This window comes from Schistocerca serialis, chromosome 12 (genome assembly GCF_023864345.2).
Source record: "Schistocerca serialis cubense isolate TAMUIC-IGC-003099 chromosome 12, iqSchSeri2.2, whole genome shotgun sequence".
NCBI classification, from domain to species: Eukaryota; Metazoa; Arthropoda; class Insecta; order Orthoptera; family Acrididae; genus Schistocerca; species Schistocerca serialis.
Window position 1 is genome coordinate 35,911,907 of NC_064649.1, and position 19,085 is coordinate 35,930,991.

Genomic DNA, 19,085 nt, shown 5'->3' on the forward strand with positions numbered 1-19,085 from the left:
AGATCTTCAGTTATTATTAGACGAACCGATCCTCGATTCATGTTCAATTCTTTTCCAATCATTTTCACGGATAATCTTCGATCAGATCGTACGAGTTCACGCACCCTGGCCAAGTTGACATCCGTCCGTGAGGTTGATGGTCGTCCACTGCGGTCTTCTCTTAAACATTCGTTCTGCCTTCACTAAAAATTTTATGCTAACGAAAAACTTGAGCTCTGAAGCTTACCGTAAGTCGTCGTCGCGTTTTCACCCAATTTAACGCAAAAAGAAATGGCATACCGTTGCACAATATTATGCGGTTCCATTTCCGTGTCGAGAGACACAAACACGTGTTAACTTATTACAGCACAACTCACGACTGAGCAGTTGCATCGATGTACTGCTTGGACTAGAAGCAGCTTATAGACCAAGGTCAAAGATATTGTGCCTTATGTAAGCCTGCAGGGTTACCACATGTTTCATTACACACAGTCTCATTACTTTACTGTCGCACCTCGTATTGCTCAGTATTTAGATTGGTGTGATTTGGTTTGTTCCTTTGAGAAGCACAGGCTAACTGCCGTCTACTTTAGTAGAGGGAGCAGGCTGAGGTGCCAGGGTTCCTCTTTCAGGAAATGTTTCGCCACATTCGTCTGCTGCAGTAAGACTATAGGTAGCGGTTTTTGGCCTGATGTGTTCATGGCTTCATTGCCTGCACGTCCAACTGAATCACTTGTAAAAGCGTACACTGGATTTGCATCTGGATTAGACGGGTAAATCTCTGGTGCTTTCTTCCAATACTCATGAAGAAGCTCGCCAATATGTAATCTTCCTACCTTTCGATCTGGATGATACCTTCACCATTTTGCTTCGGCACTGTAAAAATAATACTTTAATGATTTAGACGTAGCGGCTGCAGATAATGTGTACTGGAACTAGAGAGGCAAACTAAAATGACATTATTCAGGTCAGTAAACTCGAACATCTCAAAAGTTAGAATGTGAGGTATGTGATGTGAAGCTGGAGAAAAGCTCACAAGACTTGTCGACAGAGTAGAATGTCCAAATGCCCTTTCCCGAAAATGCGACACTCTGCTTTGCGCGTCCAAAACAGCAGGGTCCTCTAGAAATCGAAGGCATCGGATCTCATCCCTGCAGTGAAATGGTGTATGTTCTGTTTACTGTAAAGTACAAATGAAATATTCAACACATACACAAATGGGGTCTGGTCTCCACCAAGTGATCTGGAGTACTTCATGGTTTTTACAAGCTGCAGTCACTATAAAATTCTGTTAAAAGCTGAAGTGCAGGCCCCTGCTCGGTTGGAACAAACACGCACTGTTGGAGCAGTGCGACTCGAAATAAGCTCTTGCTCTAGGGCCATATTAAGTGGCAGACGCTCGAGAATTCATCATCGACACTCGTGATAGTTTGAACGTAGTGATGCGCAACATTTGAGAGACATGTCGCAAATTTTAGTATTACCAAATTTTAGTACTACCCCTCCCCTTGGTGGTGTAGCATCACAGTATCACGGCATATTTCTCTCTCTCTCTCTCTCTGTGTGTGTGTGTGTGTGTGTGTGTGTGTGTGTGTGTGTGTGTGTGTGTACGAGCGAGCGGATTTTAGGGTTCTGCAAGCTTTCGATTATCTGTGTTAAAGCTGGCCCGAGACTGCAGAGACAAAGGAAAATCTCATGGATGATACAAAACACGCGTGACTTCACCGGAAACTGCTATTTACTCTACAAAACATTTGGAAGTCCACTGAGTTACTTGTGCGTTACTCGTCGTAAACCGACTAGTTACGCACGAAAAACTACCAAATGTGCCTTTACCTTCCGAATTAGTGGTAATTCGTAGGGGTACGTAGGTCGAAGCTGCGTTGTTTTACAGTGGACATGTCCAGGCCATTACAGGGATAGTAAAGTAAATGTCGTGTGACTAGGGCCTCCCGCCGGGTAGACCGTTCGCCGGGTGCAAGTTTTTCGATTTGACGCCACTACGGCGACTTGCGAATAAAATGTTGATGATTAGGACAACACAACACCAAGTCCCTGAGCGAAGAAAATCTCCGACCCAGCCGGGAATCGAACCCGAACCCTTAGGATTGACTTCCTGTCGCGCTGACCACTCAGCTACCGGGGGGCGGGCAGAGGGATAATTAACGACTTCGACAATGGAAAGGCTTCGGCAATTTGCCAGTCCAAGGAAGCTTTTAATGATTTCACTATTAAAAAAGACATTGCTGTGATTAGCACTCACTTTTCCCAGATAACTGTGAGTATTAAAAAGCTTGAAACTCAAGGTTCGGCGCTGTACGAATCTATTCAGTTTATGAATAAAATTATTCTAGTGAACTCATTGCTGGAGTTGTTCCCAAGAACACTTAAAGAAAATTTTGAAAACGTTTTAAACAATAACTCAGGTTTTGAACCCAAACTGATAGTTTTACTAATGGGACGGATGAACTTTTACAAACAACAATAAGTGCCAACATAGCACCCAAATTCAAATACTGCCCAGTTACCTCAGTTGATGTAGAACGGTCCTTTTCTGCTTATAAAAATGTTTTGATTGATCGAAGACACTACCGAACATTTGGAATAGCACTTGGTCGATTATGTTTACAATGGCAGAAAAACGCAAAATAAATTGTAAATTATGCTTCGGTCCAATAGTATTAATTAAATGTTATTGCTGTTCAAAAAAAATGATATCATGTTTTTAAATAAAATATTACGTGGTTTATGAGCATGCCGCTCTGCTTGCGATATATCTCGAAGTTGGTCCAGTACATATCGATTGTCTTGCTGCGACTAACTCGCACCGCGTCCGCTTGTTACCGACAACAATAGCAAAGAAGGAACAATTCTTGAAACACGGTATGCGTCCCTATTTTGCAAATTTTTAGAAAATAATCCCAGAAGGGCCCCTTTCTAACCTCTACCAGAAAGTATTCACAAAATATGAGCGTTCTAAGTGAACAGATTTTTCGCGTGGCCGGCGCACTTCCTCGTAATTGATATGCGCGGGTTCGACTTTGAGATATAATGTTCTCAGTAATAACCATGTTTTGTTTTATTATTTGTTCTTTCATATTTCGACACTTTTCAAGCATTTTTATTCATTTTTCGTGCGTGTTTTGCATGCATATTTTAAGGTTTCTGCGAGAACTATAATTCTGTCTCTAGTGATAATGCTTTCTTCCTCTGCCGAAAAATGTTTCCACGCTTCATCTGCGTCGCTTCGCTGCTCAGACCCTGGTTTCATAGCCACAGCTGTGAAACCTCTCGCAGATGTTTTCGTCTTCGACTACTTCAAAACCGGAAGTATAACTGTGAAATATTAATATTTGTTCCAATTACAACAGATTATTTCGGACTTCGTTCACTTTTAATTTTCTTCAACAAATCGACGAATTAGTCACGGACAGTCCGCAAGCTATATATATCCGTTAGCCGGTTAATTGATAGTCTATTGCACAGGGCTACTACCAATACTACCAACGATTCATTCATTTTCAAAGCTCTGTGTATTTTCCAAAGTGTTACATGTACACTACTGGACATCAAAATTGCTACACCACGAAGATGACGTGCTACAGACGCGATATTTAACCAGCAGGAAGAAGATGCTGTGATATGCAAATTAGCTTTTCAGAGCATTCACACATTATTGGCGCCGGTGGCGACACCTGCAACGTGCTGACCTGAGGAAAGTTTCAAACCGATTTCTCATACACAAACAGCAGTTGACCGGCCTTGCCTGGTGAAACGTTGTGATGCCTCGTGTAAGGAGGAGAAATGTGTACCATCGCGTTTCCGACTTTGATAAAGATCGGATTGTAGCCTATCGCGATTGCGGTTTATCGTACCGCGACATTGCTGCTCGCGTTGGTCGAGATCCAATAACTGTTAGCAGAATATGGATCGGTGGGTTCAGGAGGGTAATACGGAACGGCGTGTTGGATCCCAACGGCCTCGTATCACTAGCAGTCGAGATGACAGGCATCTTATCCGCATGGCTGTAACGGATCGTGCAGCCACGTCTCGATCCCTGAGTCGACAGATGGGGACGTTTGCAAGACAACAACCATCTGCACGAACAGTTCGACGACGTTTGCAGCAGCATAGACTAACAACTCGGAGACCACGGCTGCGGTTACCCTTGACGCTGCATCACAGACAGGAGCGCCTGCGATGGTGTACTCAACGACGAACCTGGGTGCACGAATGGCAAAACGTCATTTTTTCGGATGAATCCAGGTACTGTTTACAGCATCATGACAGTCGCATCCGTGTTTGGCGACATCGCGGTGAACGCACATTGGTAGCGTGTATTTGTCATCGCGATACTGGCGTATCACCTGGCGTGATGGTATGGGGTGCCATTGGTTACACGTTCGCATTGACGGCACTTTGAACAGTGGACGTTACGTTTCAGATGTGTTACGACACGTGGCTCTACCCTTCATTCGATCTCCACGAAACCCTACATTTCAGCAGGATAATGCACGACCGCATGTTGCAGGTCCAGTACGGGCCTTTCTGGATACAGAAAATGTTCGACTGCTGCTCTGGGCAGCACATTCTCCAGATCTCTCAGCAACTGGCTCGTCACAATACGCCAGTCACTGCTCTTGATGAACTATGGTATCGTGTTGAAGCTGCATGGGCAGCTGTACCTGTACACGCCATACAAGCTCTGTTTGACTCAATGCCCAGGTGTCTCAAGGCCGTTATTACGGCCAGAGGTGGTTGTTCTGGGTGCTGACTTCTCAGGATCTATGCACCCAAATTGCGTGAAAATGTAATCACATGTCAGTTCTAGTATAATATATTTGTCCAATGAATACCTGTTTATCATCTGCATTTCTTCTTGGTGTAGTAATTTTAATGGCCAGTAGTATATAAATATGGGAGAGGCACGAATAGAATCGTAAACTCATAAAGTTCGCATCTCGCACTCTAAAGATGTTCTATGAGTGCCTCTGTGGTCACACGACACGTTCAAGCGCTAGTCATGTTCGTTACATACCTTATGTAGCAACATCTTGGTAGTAATCACAGCAACACTGATTCGTTCTCTCAGCCGTTCCAGTGTTCTCGGCAGTCAGGGTACGTAAACACAGTCCTTAATATTCCCCAAAGGAACAAGTCTCAAGGCGTTAGGTAAGGTGACCTGATTTGGGGGGGGGGAAGTGATCAGATAAACATCATCTTCACTACTATGTCCAATCCAGCGGTGCAGAAGTTTGTCGCTTAGATAGCCACGAATATTGATGATCAAATGAGGCGGTATCCCGTCTTATTAGAAGATTAAATATTCAGCAGTCAGCTGTCCACAACTGCAACATACGAGGGTAATCCCAAAAGCCATATTTTTTTAAAGTACAGAACTCTGTTTGTGTGGCAGTTGGACTCACTGTTATGAAGACTGCTTCACGTGCTGTGTGTAAACATGCGCACGCCGCTCTGACGCTCTCAGTCTTGGCTTGGCAGCCGTTGAGAATGGAGCTCCTGTTTGATGTTACCGCCGAGTGCGAATTGCGCGCAATTATTCGGTTTTTAAACGCAAAGGGCACTGCGCCGATTGAAATCCATCGCCAATTGACGGTTCAAAAATGGCTCTGAGCACTATGGGACTTAACTTCTGAGGTCATCAGTCCCCTAGAACTTAGAACTACTTAAACCTAGCTAACCTTGAGAGATGGCATGAGCCCCCTCTCATATTTCTATCTTACGATTCTCCTCTCTAATTGCATGCGGTAGAGAGTTGCTATTCCTTCACACGCGGACTTCCCACGCAGCGTCTCTCGTCACCCAGGTGGTCCGGTGACAGGCGGGCTCTGCTGATCTCGAGAGGGTTAAGCCGACGTGTGTTAGGCAGTCGAGTGAATGCTTTCCAGACGCCGACATTGTCAAGAGACACGCCCGCCGGGGCCTGAAGTAGCGGCTGGGCTAGAGGTTCCGTTACTTCGCAGAAACTTAGCGAAAACACTTTCTGGCGGGCTACCAGCGAGGCGTGGGAATGACTTGTGTACCCAGGCAGTTGTGGCGGGAAAATTCCCGAGCTTTCTGCAAAATTGTGATTGGCTTGCTCAGGGCATAGCTCCGTGACGTAGCAAAATCAGCGCAGAAATTGGCGCCGAGAATCTCCATTGGTGGAATGGTAGTGCTCCGGCAATGGGGTGGAATTTTCCGCCGGTTTTCGAGTTGCTGATTGGAACGTTTAACCACGGCCACTGTCGTGGGGGCGGGAATGTTCTGTGTTCGGCCTGTACGGGTGCTCTTGTGGGTAGTCGGCTCTCGCCTTTCGGTCGAGGACGTCGAAGCAACCAGCCATCGTCTACGGTACGCCAGATCGTGTTCTGGCAGTTAAGGAGACAGTTTGGTAATGTACGTCCGCAGCACCGGCAGATAGGGATTTTCCTAGGTGATAATCAGAGCTCAGCAGAGCACGCCTGTTCGTCTTTTTCTAACTTTGTTCTGTCTTGAGTAGCAGCAATTAATGTTGGGTTAGCTGTGTGTCTCTCTTAAGATTTGAGTAGCAAGGAATTGGCTCCACATACCACTTCGTCTTAAACCTCACAATCTAATTTAGGGACAACTTCACCTTTACAGTGTTTGTATGAGTATCCAATTTGATGTATTGTAAATGTTTCATGTGTTTTGGTTTAGTATTTTGTGTTTAGTCTTAATAAATCATATTGTTATTTTGGACAGAACTTTCATTCTGTTAATCGGTAGAGCAAACCTATCATTCCTCACTATGTTAATGAAACCTTCGTTTATTTAACTTATTTATCAAATTAAATTATTGCAGGTGCCAAACTCTTTTCTACTCCACTTGCAGGGTTGATTACAGTCAGTTCGCGTATATTTTTTAATCCTTGTGCAACAGCAAAAGTCGGAGTTAGAATAGGGGGGGGGGGGGGTTTAGAGCATCATTTACATATGTAGATTCTAGAATTTAGTGTTAAATACACTGCTAGCCCCGGCACCTCGCAACCTAAGGACAGCACACTCATCCATGCCCGAGGCAGGATTCGAACCTGCGACCGTAGCGGTCGCGCGGTTCCGGACTGTAGCGCCTAGAACCGCTCGGCCACCTCGGCCGGCTCCAATTGACGGAAGTGTATGGTGAGTCGTGCATGGATGTCAAAAATGTTCGTAAATGATGTAGAGAGTTTGTAGCTGGTCGGACCGAAATTCACGACGAACAAAGGAGCGGGAGACAGTCAATTTCTGAAGATACAGTGTTGAAGGTTGAGCAAAGCATGTGTGAAGATCGGCGGGTCACCCTGGATGATCTCTGCACGTTGGTTCCTGAGGTTTCCCGAAGCACCGCTCACAGGATTTTAACGGAAATCAACTCGTTGCCGCATGTGGTCCTCAGTCAGCAGCGTGGCACCCAACTTGCGAATACCTTCCGGTACAGCGGAGGAGTGGTACTCAAGCGTCAACTTTAGGTTACGATATCTCCGGATGTAATTAACATTTTACAGTGCAACAAACGGCACTGGTTAGGTATTTGTTTATATGTTCAGATGTGCTAACAAAACTAACGGGGTACCATTTAAAAAAACGTAGGTTTGTGTTAAAAAACATACTTCCGTGCATTTTTTTATGATTTGCATTAACCAATTACATTAGCCCCTCTCCTCACGTTCGGTCTGTGGAATCGATTCGTCAGTATTCGTCAGTATTCCTAAGGACATCACAGACATCCATACCCGAGGCAGGATTCGAACCTGCGACCGTAGCAGTCGTGCGGTTCCGGACTGAAGCGCCTAGAACCGCTCGGCCACCGCGACCGGCTGTGTTGTGGAATCATCAAGGGTACACGTGTGGGCCTTCGGCTCCAAAAGCCCATATCGATGACGGTTTGTTGAATGGTTCGCACGCTGACACTTGCTGATGGTCCAGCATTGAAATCTGCAGCAATTTGCGGAGGGGTTACACTTCTGTCATGCTGCACGATTCTCTCCAGTCGTCGTTGGTCCTGTTCTTGCAGCATCTTTTCCCGGTTGTAGCGATGCCGGAGATTTGATGCTTTACCGGATTCCTGATATTCATTGTACACTCGTGAAATGGTCGTACAGGAAAATCCCCACTTCATCGCTACCTCGGAGATGCTGTGGCCCATCGCTCGTGCGCGGACTATAACACCACGTTGAAGCTCACTTAAATCTTGATAAACTGCCATTGTAGCAGTAACTGATCTAACAACTGCGCCAGACACTTGTTGACTTACATAGGCGTTGCCGACCGCAGCGCCGGATTCTGCCTGTTTACATAATATATTTATATTTGAATACGCATGCCTGTACCAGTTTCTTTGGCGCTTCAGTGTAACTTGGAAAACAGTTTATACTGTTTTACACTTACCTTGCATGATACTAAAAAGTTATTTTTATGCTGGTAGCTTTGCAAAAATACCTTACCCATCTGTCCCTGTAGCTTATACTTAGTTACCCAACTTGCACAATTATACTTTGTCTACATCTACATCTACATTTATACTCCGCAAGCCACCCAACGGTGTGTGGCGGAGGGCACTTTACGTGCCACTGTCATTACCTCCCTTTCCTGTTCCAGTCGCGTATGGTTCGCGGGAAGAACGACTGTCTGAAAGCCTTCGTGCGCGCTCTAATCTCTCTAATTTTACATTCGTGATCTCCTCGGGAGGTATAAGTAGGGGGGGAGCAATATATTCGATACCTCATCCAGAAACGCACCCTCTCGAAACCTGGCGAGCAAGCTACACCGCGATGCAGAGCGCCTCTCTTGCAGAGTCTGCCACTTGAGTTTATTAAACATCTCCGTAACGCTATCACGGTTACCAAATAACCCTGTGACGAAACGCGCCGCTCTTCTTTGGATCTTCTCTATCTCCTCCGTCAAACCGATCTGGTACGGATCCCACACTGATGAGCAATACTCAAGTATAGGTCGAACGAGTGTTTTGTAAGCCACCTCCTTTGTTGATGGACTACATTTTCTAAGCACTCTCCCAATGAATCTCGACCTGGTACCCGCCTTACCAACAATTAATTTTATATGATCATACCACTTCAAATCGCATACTCCCAGATATTTTACGGAAGTAACTGCTACCAATTTTTGTTCCGCTATCATATAATCATACAATAAAGGATCCTTCTTTCTATGTATTCGCAATACATTACATTTGTCTATGTTAAGGGACAGTTGCCACTCCCTGCACCAAGTGCCTATCCGCTGCAGATCTTCCTGCATTTCGTTACAATTTTCTAATGCTGCAACTTCTCTGTGTACTACAGCATCATCCGCGAAAAGCCGCATGGAACTTCCGACACTATCTACTAGGTCATTTATATATATTGTGAAAAGCAATGGTCCCATAACACTCCCCTGTGGCACGCCAGAGGTTACTTTAACGTCTGTAGACGTCTCTCCATTGAGGACAACATGCTGTGTTCTGTTTGCTAAAAACTCTTCAATCCAGCCACACAGCTGGTCTGATATTCCGTAGGCTCTTACTTTGTTTATCAGGCGACAGTGCGGAACTGTATCGAACGCCTTCCGGAAGTCAAGCAAAATAGCATCTACCTGTGAGCCTGTATCTAATATTTTCTGGGTCTCATGAACAAATAAAGCGAGTTGGGTCTCACACGATCGCTGTTTCCGGAATCCATGTTGATTCCTACATAGTGGATTCTGGGTTTCCAAAAACGACATGAAACTCGAGCAAAAAACATGTTCTAAAATTCTACAACAGATCGACGTCAGAGATATAGGTCTATAGTTTTGCGCATCTGCTCGACGACCCTTCTTGAAGACTGGGACTACCTGTGCTCTTTTCCAATCATTTGGAACCCTCCGTTCCTCTAGAGACTTGCGGTACACGGCTGTTAGAAGGGGGGCAAGTTCTTTCGCGTACTCTGTGTACAATCGAATTGGTATCCCGTCAGGTCCAGTGGACTTTCCTCTATTGAGTGATTCCAGTGCATTTCCTACAGCGATCAATCATACTACACTGCCTCGAATTTGTTGAGTCTTGCCTCAATTAACCTGCACCTACCTGAGCAGGAAACACATTCTTTCTCTCACTGCGCTTCGCTAATTCCGTAATATGTACTTGTCGGTAGTGCCACTTCTGCTACGGCTCGACTAGATTACGCAGTGTTTTCATGCCGGATTAAATGCAGCGCTGAAGCGTTCCGATAGTGTAATATGAGCGCGTCTCTTGCCAAACAGTCGGCCCACATTTAGACCGGACGTGGCGAGCGTGCGTCTGAGAGAGAGGCGTGGGATAGATGGCGGACACCGTGCCGGAACTGGCTGCTGCAAAAATACTCTCTCCCTCCCCAGTAAAGCTACTACGTTACGTCCAAGATGAAAGCGGCTTCGCGTCAGTAACACGGATATTGAGGCGCAGAACATTATTAGGTTTGTTAAGCTAGCGTAGTCTACAGTACACGGTGATGAATAAGAGTAGACTGCTGTAGCTTTAGTAGTAGCTTTGGTTGGTTAATGTCGTACCCACGTTGTACGTTGTGTATGTTGCATACCTACTGGACTTTTCTTTGCGTAAGCAATCAGTACCATACTAGGTTGTCCAAAAAATCAGAAGCGGTGAACCATATAGAAACCCTGTGAGGATATACATTGATCAGCCAGAATATTATGACAACTCAGCTGCACTACTGGCCATTAAAATAGCTACACCGAGAAGAAATGCAGATGATAAACGGGTATTCATTGGACAAATATATTATACTAGAACTCACATGTGATTACATTTTCACGCAGTTTGGATGCATAGATCCTGAGAATTCAGTACCCAGAACAACCACCTCTGGCCGCAATAACGGCCTTGATACGCCTGGGCATTGAGTCAAACAGAGCTCGGATGGCGTGTACAGGTACAGCTGCCCATGCAGCTTCAACACGATACCACAGTTCATCAAGAGTAGTGACTGGCATATTGTGACGACCCAGTTGGTCGGCCACCATTGACCAGACGTTTTCAATTGGTGAGAGATCTGGAGAATGTGCTGGCCAAGGCAGCAGTCGAACATTTTCTGTATCCAGAAAGGCCCGTACAGGACCTGCAACACGCGGTCGTGCATTATCCTGCTGAAATGTAGGGTTTCGCAGGGGACGAATGAAGGGTAGAGTCACTGGTCGTAACACATCTGAAATGTAACGTCCACTGTTCAAAGTGCCGTCAAAGCGAACAAGAGGTGACGTAGACGTGTAACCAATGGCACCCCATACCATCACGCCGGGTGATACGCCAGTATGGCAATGACGAATACACGCTTCCAATGTGCCTTCACCGCGATGTTGCCAAACACAGATGCGACCATTGTGATACTGTAAACAGAACGTGGATTCATCCGAAAAAATGACATTTTGCCATTCGTGCACCCAGGTTCGTCGTTGAGTACACCATCGTAGGCGCTCCTGTCTGTGATGCAGCGTCAAGGGCAACCGCAACCATGGTCTCCGAGCTGATAGTCCATGCTGCTGCAAACGTCGTCGAACTGTTCGTGCAGATAGTTGTTGTCTTGCAAAAGTACCAATCTGTTGACTCAGAGACCGAGACGTGGCTGCACGATCCGCTACAGCCATGTGGATAAGATGCTTGCCATCTCGACTGCTAGTGATACGTGGCCGTTGGGATCCAGCACGGCGTTCCGTATTACCCTCCTAAATCCACCGATTCCATATGCTGCTGACAGTCGTTGGATCTCGACCAACGCGAGCAGCAATATCGCGATACGATAACCCGTAATAGCGATAGGCTACAATCCGACCCTTATCAAAGTCGGAAACGTGATGGTACGCATTTCTCCTCCTTACACGAGGCATCACAACAACGTTTCACCAGACAACGCCCGTCAAGTGCTGTTTGTGTATGAGAAATCGGTTGGAAAATTTCTGGTGTCAGGACGTTGTAGGTGTCGCCACCGGCGCCAACCTTGTGTGAATGCTCTGAAAAGCTAATCATTTGCATATCACAGAATCTTCTTCCTGTCGGTTGAATTTCGAGTCTGTAGCACGTCACCTTCGTGGTGAAGCAATTTTGATGGCCAGTAGTGTAATAGCCGATACGTCCAACCACCTTTGGCATGGATAATGGTGGCGACGCGTCGTGGCATGGAAGCAGTGAGGCCTCGGTAGCTCGCCAGAGACAGTTGACTCCACATCTGCACACAGAAGTTACCTACTTTCCGTAAATTCCGCGGAGAGAGGGGGAGCTGTGACGCCACGTTGAATCACCTGCAAGATGTTTTCGATCGGGTTCAGATCTGGCGAGTTGAGGGGCCTAGGCATCAATTGGGACTCGCCACTGTGTTCCTCGAACCACTCCATCACACTTCTGGCCTTGTGACATGGAGCGTTATCTTGCTGAATAATGCCATTGCCGTCGGGAAACATGCTCGTCTTGAAGGGATGTAAGTGGTGTGGAACCAGTGCACGATACTCTTTGCTCGTCGTGGTACCTTGCACCAACTCCTCTGGTCTAATGGATGCCCACGTGAATGTTCCCCAGAGCATAATGGAGCCGCCGCCAGCTTGTCTCCGTCTCGGTGTTCAGTTGTCAAGGAGCTATTCGCGTGAAACACGTCGGATTCGGGCCCTCCCATCGGCATGACGAAGAATGTATCGGGACTCATCACATCGTGCAACGCTCTGTCACTGCGCCAACGATCACGCGTCCATTCGAGTCATAGTTGCCGATGTCGTTAACATTGAAACGTGCACGGACGTCGGCTGTGGAGGCCGATCGTTAGTAGTGTTCGGTGCACTGTGTGTTTAGACACACTTGTACTCTGCCGAGCATTAAAGTCTGGATGTCAGTTCCCGCACAGTTCGCCGCCTGTCCTGTTTTACCAGTCTGCCCAGCCTACGAGGTCCGAGATGTGCAATGAGGGTTGGCTGCCCAACCCGACGACGCCTGGACGTGGTTTCCAAAATTCTAGTGCCGAGCCTCCGAGCTATCGGAATCTTTCCTCGGCGAAACTCAGACTGCGCGCCTTCCCCTTTCTATCTACACTCCTGGAAATGGAAAAAAGAACCCATTGACACCGGTGTGTCAGACCCACCATACTTGCTCCGGACACTGCGAGAGGGCTGTACAAGCAATGATCACACGCACGGCACAGCGGACACACCAGGAACCGCGGTGTTGGCCGTCGAATGGCGCTAGCTGCGCAGCATTTGTGCACCGCCGCCGTCAGTGTCAGCCAGTTTGCCGTGGCATACGGAGCTCCATCGCAGTCTTTAACACTGGTAGCATGCCGCGACAGCGTGGACGTGAACCGTATGTGCAGTTGACGGACTTTGAGCGAGGGCGTATAGTGGGCATGCGGGAGGCCGGGTGGACGTACTGCCGAATTGCTCAACACGTGGGGCGTGAGGTCTCCACAGTACATCGATGTTGTCGCCAGTGGTCGGCGGAAGGTGCACGTGCCCGTCGACCTGGGACCGGACCGTAGCGACGCACGGATGCACGCCAAGACCGTAGGATCCTACGCAGTGCCGTAGGGGACCGCACCGCCACTTCCCAGCAAATTAGGGACACTGTTGCTCCTGGGGTATCGGCGAGGACGATTCGCAACCGTCTCCATGAAGCTGGGATACGGTCCCGCACACCGTTAGGCCGTCTTCCGCTCACGCCCCAACATCGTGCAGCCCGCCTCCAGTGGTGTCGCGACAGTCGTGAATGGAGGGACGAATGGAGACGTGTCGTCTTCAGCGATGAGAGTCGCTTCTGCCTTGGTGCCAGTGATGGTCGTATGCGTGTTTGGCGCCGTGCAGGTGAGCGCCACAATCAGGACTGCATACGACCGAGGCACACAGGGCCAACACCCGGCATCATGGTGTGGGGAGCGATCTCCTACACTGGCCGTACACCACTGGTGATCGTCGAGGGGACACTGAATAGTGCACGGTACATCCAAACCGTCATCGAACCCATCGTTCTACCATTCCTAGACCGGCAAGGGAACTTGCTGTTCCAACAGGACAATGCACGTCCGCATGTATCCCGTGCCACCCAACGTGCTCTAGAAGGTGTAAGTCAACTACCCTGGCCAGCAAGATCTCCGGATCTGTCCCCCATTGAGCATGTTTGGGACTGGATGAAGCGTCGTCTCACGCGGTCTGCACGTCCAGCACGAACGCTGGTCCAACTGAGCCGCCAGGTGGAAATGGCATGGCAAGCCGTTCCACAGGACTACATCCAGCATCTCTACGATCGTCTCCATGGGAGAATAGCAGCCTGCATTGCTGCGAAAGGTGGATATACACTGTACTAGTGCCGACATTGTGCATGCTCTGTTGCCTGTGTCTATGTGCCTGTGGTTCTGTCAGTGTGATCATGTGATGTATCTGACCCCAGGAATGTGTCAATAAAGTTTCCCCTTCCTGGGACAATGAATTCACGGTGTTCTTATTTCAATTTCCAGGAGTGTACATCTACATATGTACTCCGCTAGCCACAAAGCAGCGTGTGGCGGAGGGCACTATTCGCACCAGTCATATTTCCCCCATCTGTTCCACTCGCGCATCGCACGAGGGAAAAACGACTGTCTGAACGCCTCAGTAGGAGCTCTTATTTCCCTTATCTTTGAATGGTGATCATTGCGCGATTTGAAAGTTGGTGATAATAATATATGCTCTACATCCTCGGCGAAGATCGGATTTCGGAATTTTGTGAGCAGCCCCTTCCGTTTAGCGCGTCGTCTATCTGCAAGTGTGTCCCACTTCAAACTTTCTATCAGATTCGTAACGCTCTCGCGATGGTTCAACGTACCAGTCACGAATATTGCCGCTCTTATTTGGACATTCTCAATCTCTTTGATCAGACCTAACTGGTAAGGGTCCCATACAGACGAACAATACTCCAAGACTGGACGAACTAAAGTATTGTAAGCAATTTGCTTTGTTGAAGGACTGCATCGCTCCAGGATTCTACCAATAGACCGCAATCTAGAATTCGCCTACCCGTTACTTGTGTGATCTGATCGTTCCATTTGAGATTATTTCGGGTAGTCACACCCACATACTTGACGGATGTTACCGTTTTCAAAGACTGGGCATTTACACTCCTGGAAATTGAAATAAGAACACCGTGAATTCATTGTCCCAGGAAGGGGAAACTTTATTGACACATTCCTGGGGTCAGATACATCACATGATCACACTGACAGAACAACAGGCACATAGACACAGGCAACAGAGCATGCACAATGTCGGCACTAGTACAGTGTATATCCACCTTTCGCAGCAATGCAGGCTGCTATTCTCCCATGGAGACGATCGTAGAGATGCTGGATGTAGTCCTGTGGAACGGCTTGCCATGCCATTTCCACCTGGCGCCTCAGTTGGACCAGCGTTCGTGCTGGACGCGCAGACCGTGTGAGACGACGCTTCATCCAGTCCCAAACATGCTCAATGGGGGACAGATCCGGAGATCTTGCTGGCCAGGGTAGTTGACTTACACCTTCTAGAGCACGTTGGGTGGCACGGGATACATGCGGACGTGCATTGTCCTGTTGGAACAGCAAGTTCCCTTGCCGGTCTAGGAATGGTAGAACGATGGGTTCGATGACGGTTTGGATGTACCGTGCACTATTCAGTGTCCCCTCGACGATCACCAGTGGTGTACGGCAAGTGTAGGAGATCGCTCCCCACACCATGATGCCGGGTGTTGACCCTGTGTGCCTCGGTCGTGTGCAGTCCTGATTGTGGCGCTCACCTGCACGGCGCCAAACACGCATACGACCATCATTGGCACCAAGGCAGAAGCGACTCTCATCGCTGAAGACGACACGTCTCCATTCGTCCCTCCATTCACGCCTGTCGCGACACCACTGGAGGCGGGCTGCACGATGTTGGGGCGTGAGCGGAAGACGGCGTAACGGTGTGCGGGACTGTAGCCCAGCTTCATGGAGACGGTTGCGAATGGTCCTCGCCGATACCCCAGGAGCAACAGTGTCCCTAATTTGCTGGGAAGTGGCGGTGCGGTCCCCTACGGCACTGCGTAGGATCCTACGGTCTTGGCGTGCATCCGTGCGTCGCTGCGGTCCGGTCCCAGGTCGACGGGCACGTGCACCTTCCGCCGACCACTGGCGACAGCATCGATGTACTGTGGAGACCTCACGCCCCACGTGTTGAGCAATTCGGCGGTACGTCCACCCGGCCTCCCGCATGCCCACTATACGCCCTCGCTCAAAGTCCGTCAACTGCACATACGGTTCACGTCCACGCTGTCGCGGCATGCTACCAGTGTTAAAGACTGCGATGGAGCTCCGTATGCCAATTCAAACTGGCTGACACTGACGGCGGCGGTGCACAAATGCTGCGCAGCTAGCGCCATTCGACGGCCAACACCGCGGTTCCTGGTGTGTCCGCTGTGCCGTGCGTGTGATCATTGCTTGTACAGCCCTCTCGCAGTGTCCGGAGCAAGTATGGTGGGTCTGACACACCGGTGTCAATGTGTTCTTTTTTCCATTTCCAGGAGTGTATTTTGTACTTGTACATTAATGGGGATTTTCGCTTTGTTACACGCACTAGCTTATACTTACTAATTTTGAGAGATAACTGCCAGTCATTACACCCCGCATTTATTTTCTGCAAATCCTCACTGATTCGTTCACAGCTTTCGTGTGATACTACTTTCTTATAGGCTACAGCATCATCGCCATACAGTCTAAGACCGCTGTCAATACCATCGACTAGATCGTTTATGTAAATCGTAAAAAGCAGAGGACCTAATAGGCTGCCCTGGGGCACACCTCATGTTACGCTTGTTTCTGTTGAAGTCTCCCCGTTCAGGACGACATACTGCTCTCTGTCTGTTAGAAAACTTTCTGTCCAGGCGCATATCTCATCGGATAGACCGTAAGCGCGCACTTTTTGGAGCAAGGAACAGTGCGGAACTAAGTCGAACGCCTATCGAAAGTCGAGGAATATGGCGTCAACCTGTGAGCCGGTATATAGAGCCTGTTGTATATCATGCAGAAAGAGGGCCAGCTGTGTCTCGTAAGATCGCTGTTTCCTAAAACTGTGCTGGTTTCTGCAGATGAGCTTCTCTGACGATTACAGACTGAATAAAAATGACAAGTTTTCCAAAGTGAGACCAATCTTTGATATAATCAATCAAAAATATCTTCTATTTGGAATATTTTCATATTATTTGTCTATTGACGAGGAAATGGTCCCTCATTTTGGGAGACATTCCTGCAAGATGTTCGTCAAAGGAAAATCTGTCAGATTAGGCTTCAAATTGTGATGTTTATGCAGTTCGAATGGTTAGCTGTGGGTGAACAAGTAGTTATGAATTTGCTTTCAGTTGTTGAAGACCCGTCTCGTCATTCTATATATTTTGATAATTTCTTTTTCTCTTTTTTTTTGTATTTTAAAACAAAAGGGATTTTTTACCATTGGCACTATTCGGGAGAACCGCACTGCAAAGCGCTGAAAGAAAAGAAAGGCAAGGATGTGTTTGTCTTTCTGTTTGACGATAAGACTGAAATCATGATGGCAAAGCGGAATGGCAGTTCCACTGTGACAGTAATTACCAACAACGGCACCATCCAACCTTTAGCGAATGCAAAAAGATTCAGTCGGAAAGGAAAGAAAAGTATTTCTCTGCTCCAACCCAGGGTAACAGCTCAGTACTATCAACATATGGGTGGTGTTAATTTACACGATAATGCTATTGCCAATTACAGAATTCGCCGGCCGCGGTGGTCTCGCGGTTAAGGCGCTCAGTCCGGAACCGCGCGACTGCTACGGTCGCAGGTTCGAATCCTGCCTCGGGCATGGATGTGTGTGATGTCCTTAGGTTAGTTAGGTTTAAGTAGTTCTAAGTTCTAGGGGACTGATGACCACAGAAGTTAAGTCCCATAGTGCTCAGAGCCATTTTTTTTTCTTCTTTTCAAACATTTCATAAGAGAACGAAATAAGACTCCTTATAGTCCCAAAGTTGCGTAAACGCAACATTTTGCTGTACTTTAATTGGGGCCTGTATGTTTCTTTTTTGTATTTTTATGTCTATATTAATGTACAATTAGATCAAATATTATTTTCAAAAGAATTTTTATTATTATTAATGCTTTGTCCTTAATGGGTTTTGCACCATCCTTAACGTTGTACTGAACGACAGATTAATTTTTGAGGTTGTTGCACATCATAGTATCAGAAATTGAAAGAAAGCAAACCTTTTAAATTTGCATTCTGGAAAGGTTTCACAGTAATGTTTCGGTAACAAACCCAGCAGGTTCAAATGGTTCAAATGGCTCTGAGCACTATGGGACTCAAATTCTGAGGTCATTAGTCCCCTAGAACTTAGAACTAATTAAACTTAACTAACGTAAGGACATCACACGCGTCCATGCCCGAGGCAGGATTCGAACCTGCGACCGTAGCGGTCTCGCGGTTCCAGACTGCAGCGCCTAGAACCGCACGGCCACTTCGGCCGGCAAACCCAGCAGGTAAACAGCAGTAAGTTAACGATAAGTAATGTTAAGTGCACTCAGTTAACAAGTGAACAATGTTAGGTAACCAACGACGTATTTTTAAGAATAAAATTTTGGATATAATTTACGATTTTAGAAGTATATCGTTTCTCTAGAAATATTTGGAACAAGTGATTTATATGCTTAAAAAATCACAGTGGCTGTACTTGAAGTATCTTATTTATCAGAATTCTTTGAAACTTGACTGTGCAGTTTCTCAAAACAGCCAGATCGTCCAATTACCATAGTTAACAGCCGAGGGCTTCATATGTAAAATAAATACTTTTAAAAATGAGTAGAATTGCAACAATTAGAAACAATGTAGACTTCTGCGAAGTTCACCTAGCCTTTTCTACGTCTACATACATACTCCGCAACCCCATAAGGAAAGATTGATTCACCCGTAAAGGAGACCGCATATAGGACGCTGGTGCGGCTTCTTCTTGAGTGCTGCTCTGGTGTTTGGGATCCGTACCAGGTCGGATTGAAGGAAGACATCGAAACAATTCAGTGGCAGGCTGCCAGATTTATTACCAGTAGGTTCGAACAACATGTAACTGTTATGGAGGTGCTTCGGGAACTCAA

The 19,085-nt window shown here is 47.2% G+C and overlaps 1 protein-coding gene across 1 annotated transcript in view; it reads left to right on the forward strand.

Moving 5' to 3' along the window:
- Positions 1-678: 678 nt before the first annotated feature.
- The window catches only part of LOC126428397 (uncharacterized), an 80,018-nt gene continuing 61,611 nt past the window's right edge, over positions 679-19,085 (forward strand). The window contains exon 1 of the mRNA XM_050090320.1: positions 679-752. Within this exon, the coding sequence (XP_049946277.1) occupies positions 679-752 (74 nt within the window). The remainder of the gene's footprint in view (positions 753-19,085) is intronic.